The 5,000-nt window shown below is 38.3% G+C and overlaps 1 protein-coding gene across 1 annotated transcript in view; it reads left to right on the top strand.

Annotated features, from left to right (window-relative positions):
• Positions 1–353: 353 nt before the first annotated feature.
• The window catches only part of LOC121385733 (BTB/POZ domain-containing protein 2-like), a 20,973-nt gene continuing 16,326 nt past the window's right edge, over positions 354–5,000 (top strand). Inside the window, exon 1 of the mRNA XM_041516502.1 lies at positions 354–653. Coding sequence (XP_041372436.1) covers positions 379–653 — 275 coding nt within the window. The 5' untranslated portion in view covers positions 354–378. The remainder of the gene's footprint in view (positions 654–5,000) is intronic.

Genomic DNA, 5,000 nt, shown 5'->3' with positions numbered 1-5,000 from the left:
GACGTCAGCATTGCATCAGTCAGTTCTTAAAATAAACTTGTATACACCCTTCTGGAGGCGGGGCCTAGTGACGTCAGCATTGCATCATCTTTCGTCATCCCCTACGGCGCAGTTTGGCGGCCATCTTGGATGATGCAATAGTGAAATCGATATCCCCTATAGTGGGGCCCTTACTACTTAAAGGGACAAGCCTGAGTTTTCGGATATTTTTTTCGTACTTATAATGTAGAAGACTCAGGGTAGTCCCTTCAGAAAATATTAAAGAAGTATTTTACAAATAGACATGAAGCTATTCCCAGTCAGTTGATGCATGAACCACATATATTATTAAAACAAAGAGAAAAAGGAAGCTATTTGACGTATATTTTCAGTGACAAGATGGCGACATGCAAATCAAGTAGTCAGACTGGTCTTGACAGCTGCTGGCAGAGCAGAAAATCTCTTTCAGAATGTCTCGGATATTCTCTTGAAAATAAAATGTTCTGTGACGTAACATTCAAAGTCGGGAAAGAACAGAAGTGCGTCCAGGCTCACAGACAGCTTCTCAGTATCCGCAGCGGCGTGTTCGAGGCCATGTTCTACGGACCATTGGCAGAGCAGGATGAGATCGTCATTCCGGAAGTAGAACACGACATATTTGAACAGTTTCTACGGTATGTAAATTGTATGTTCATAAAACACGCATCATACATCTAAGAAGTATGCTGTGAGTCTTGAAGTTTTATTGACATGCGTCAGAGTAATTATTTAGGGACTGAGATAGCGGGAGAAGAGATCACTGTGTGGATAAGAGAGTTAAACATTATATTAATTACAGTAATTATCCAGTTAGTAACCTAGATTAGCTGCTACTACTATTACTAAAACTATTGTTAGTGGTGGTGGGGGTGGTGTTGCAGCCAGTGTACCACGACTGATATATCAACGGCCGTGGTATGTGCTGCCTTATGAGATGGTGCATATAAAAGAGTCCTTGCTACTAAAGAAAACAAATGTGACGTGTTTCCTCTAAGACATTCAATAGCTCTAGTGGTGTCGTTAAACAAAACAAGCTGTAACTTTTTTCTTTTGTCTTGTTCTTACTTTTCTTCTTCATTCATCTTTTAAAAAATCTCCTATTCTCTCACTGTTAAAGTTACGGCCATATTATAAAATTGTTTATTAATGCGAAATATAAACTCAAATGCATTATTAAATTAGTGATTGTAAAAAATGTACGCTCAATAATAAATAAATAAATGAAAGGCATAGAAGACAAAAAGAAATTTTATTTAGATCAAAGTGATGAATAGAAAATAACGTATGGTCTTGATAATGTTTCGTGAATATCCCCCCCCCCCCCCCCCCCCCGAGCGTTACGTGATTTTGACATCCTTTTATGTGTACTGGTTATGTCGACAGCTGGCCATTGTCAAAATTACAAGGTAAACCTACCCACCCATCCTGGTAAGGTGTTATACCATGGATATATGTTTTAGAGCCTAGACAAATCGCGTAATACAATGTCTGTCTGTCCCAGTTGGATTGAATCGAATCTCAACTGCCCATTTTGCTTGTAGTCGCCATAGATACAGTAGATAAGTGAGCGAAACAATAGCGGTGTGGTGAGCCTTGTATGTACCAAACGGAAATTTCAAGGTACCTCCCCCCTCCACACAAACAAACAAACACACACACACACACACACACACACACACACACACACACACACACACACACACACACACACACCTATCCTGGTAAGGTGTTGTCACGGGGATTCTATAATTCCCGTAACTGAATAAAACACGATTATCAAAATATCTCTCCTACTTGTATATCTATTAGATCTCTCTGTAACAGGCTGTTAAACCCTAGTATGGCTCGTCTCTAGGTATGATCAGAGATACGATCTTATATAAAGTATATATTATTATAGCACGTTAGTTCTCTAGAAACACAACAAAAACAAAATACACTTTGGAATCTGTATTAACCTACGCTGACAAATGTACAGCCGTAGTAGTTAATTAATAACAACAATAATAACAACAACCCAGAACTGATCACTTAATTAGTTAATCTCTAGGTGTCTGGTTACACAATATGCGAATCACTTCACCGTTACACCACACCCACACGTGTGATAATTGAGAAACGCTTCCAGGAGAAGTTAATTAATAAAGGAATTACAACACCATTCCTAACTGGTTAATTTTTAATTAACCTTTACTACTCGTTCAGTAACGTGTGATAATTTAGGAACGCTTCCAGGGGAACTTAATTAATAAAGGAATTACAGCTCTATTCCTAACGGGTTAATTTTTAATTAACCCTAACTACTCATTCAGTAACCTTGTAACACAGAATTAATACTTATCACAATAAAGACAATAACCTACAGTGTACCTAGGTCGTCTAGGATGACTGGCTAAGCTTTATATTACCAAATACTCGTATAATGTTAGAACAAGAAGTCTACGATTTACTTCGTCAGATGACCGAAAACACTGTCTAAAGAATATTGGTACAATACAGTATTAAATAGTTAAAAGTCACATCAATCACATCAAGGTTATACACAGAGCAGAAATAATATATTTACCAGTCCCGTCTGAACTAATATATTTCGTTCAGTGGACGACGTCCGTGATCCCCTGGAGCCTTCCTAATTCGTTCTCCCCGATATCTCTAAAAACTAGCTATTTTATTATAAATCAGGATTTTGCCTGGGGGTACAAGGCGGTACCTCACGTATCATCTCATATTCTACATCTACTAGAGTCGGTATATTTCTCTCTGATCGTCAGTCTGGCTGTCGCCAACCGCGAGCAATCTCCTGGCCATAAACAGCACTACCGGAGATATTACGTAACTACTAGCCACATGGCCTCCGCGCCTGGCTGGGTGTGTATTAGGCGTACCGATCGAGACCGTCGCACAGAAGTATTACGTAACAAGTTGCCCATCTGGGCTACGGGCAATAAACTGCACACGGCCCTCTAACACAATTAAAATCGCCACAGGCGAAACAAATTTAAGCGCATGTTCCGTCACAGGTGTTATACCTAGGATATATGTTTTGTAGTTAAGAGACTACCCAACAATCGAGATCATTTTTTAAAAATTAGTTCAATATCATGCGAGAAGCTCAGCGTCTGGGCAAATCGAGTGAAGTCCCAGTTCGATTGGCGTCCCGCTAACTGAATCGAAACTCAGCTGGCCATTGCGTTTGTATTCGCCATAGATAATGTAGATGAGTGAGTGTAGCGAAACAATAGCGCTGTAATGGGTCTTATATGTACCAAAGGGAACTGAATCATCTATTCTAAATATTTAAATAATAAAAATATTCTAGGGACTGCAGCTTTAAAGTGAGATGAGGACACTTTTTATTACTATTTCACAGGTACGTCTACACAGATGACGTTACAATGGATGGTTCCAGTGTAATGGGTTTGTTGTACGTATCAAAGAAGTATGACGTCAAAACCCTGGAACAGAAGTGTCTGACGTATTTGTCCTCATCGATTACATCACACAATGCCTGTGTGATACTGGAGCAGGCCCACGTGTTTGATGAGCAGGAATTGAAAGAAAAAGCTCTGACTTTTATTTTGAAAAATGGAGACGCCGCTCTAAAATCATCTGGATTTACCGATCTTTGTCACGAATGCTTGGTTGAGATTATAGAAGAGGACGGACTGTTGACCGATGAACAGTCTGTCTTTGAAGCTGTTGTGGCGTGGAGTGAGAGCGCGTGCAGGAAAAAGAACAAAGATGTAACTCCAGAAAACAGACGACAGGTGCTTGGGGAAGCCATACAGCACGTGCGGTTACCCTTACTTGACCAGACGTATTTCGTGAAAAATGTAGTACCAACTAATTTACTGACTGACGCAGAAAAACTGAAGATTTTCGCACACTGCCTGTGTCCCGATGAACATGTTTCACCATTTAACGCCATCGTTCAAAGATAAGAATATAGACATGTTCTTAGTATGACAACCTGTAGTTGGAGATTATGTTCGGAGATTATGTTCAATATAGACATGTTCTTAGTATGACAACCTGTAGTTGGAGATTATGTTCACATGTTCTTAGTATGACAACCATGTTCTTAGTATGACAACCTGTAGTTGGAGATTATGTTGAATATAGACATGTTCTTAGCATGACAACCTGTAGTTGGAGATTATGTTGAATATAGACATGTTCTTAGTATGACAACCTGTAGTTAAAGATTATGTTCAATATAGACATGTTCTTAGTATGACAACCTGTAGTTGGAGATTATGTTCAATATAGACATGTTCTTAGTATGACAACCTGTAGTTGGAGATTATGTTCAATATAGACATGTTCTTAGTATGACAACCTGTAGTTGGAGATTATGTTCAATATAGACATGTTCTTAGTATGACAACCTGTAGTTGGAGATTATGTTCAATATAGACATGTTCTTAGTATGACAACCTGTAGTTGGAGATTATGTTCAATATACAGACATGTTCTTAGTATGACAACCTGTAGTTGGAGATTATGTTCAATATAGACATGTTCTTAGTATGACAGCCTGTAGTTGGAGATTATGTTCAATATAGACATGTTCTTAGTATGACAACCTGTAGTTGGAGATTATGTTCAATATAGACATGTTCTTAGTATGACAACCTGTAGTTGGAGATTATGTTCAATATAGACATGTTCTTAGTATGACAACCTGTAGTTGGAGATTATGTTCAATATAGACATGTTCTTAGTATGACAACCTGTAGTTGGAGATTATGTTGAATATAGACATGTTCTTAGCATGACAACCTGTAGTTGGAGATTATGTTCAATATAGACATGTTCTTAGTATGACAACCTGTAATTAAAGATTATGTTCAATATAGACATGTTCTTAGTATGACAACCTGTAGTTGGATATTATGTGTTCGATATAGACATGTTCTTAGTATGACAACCTGTAGTTGAAGATTATGTTCAATACAGACATGTTCTACAGACATGTTCTT

The sequence above is a fragment of the Gigantopelta aegis genome, chromosome 12 (assembly GCF_016097555.1).
Source record: "Gigantopelta aegis isolate Gae_Host chromosome 12, Gae_host_genome, whole genome shotgun sequence".
Classification (NCBI taxonomy): Eukaryota; Metazoa; Mollusca; class Gastropoda; order Neomphalida; family Peltospiridae; genus Gigantopelta; species Gigantopelta aegis.
This window is presented reverse-complemented; position numbering and strand designations above follow the sequence as displayed.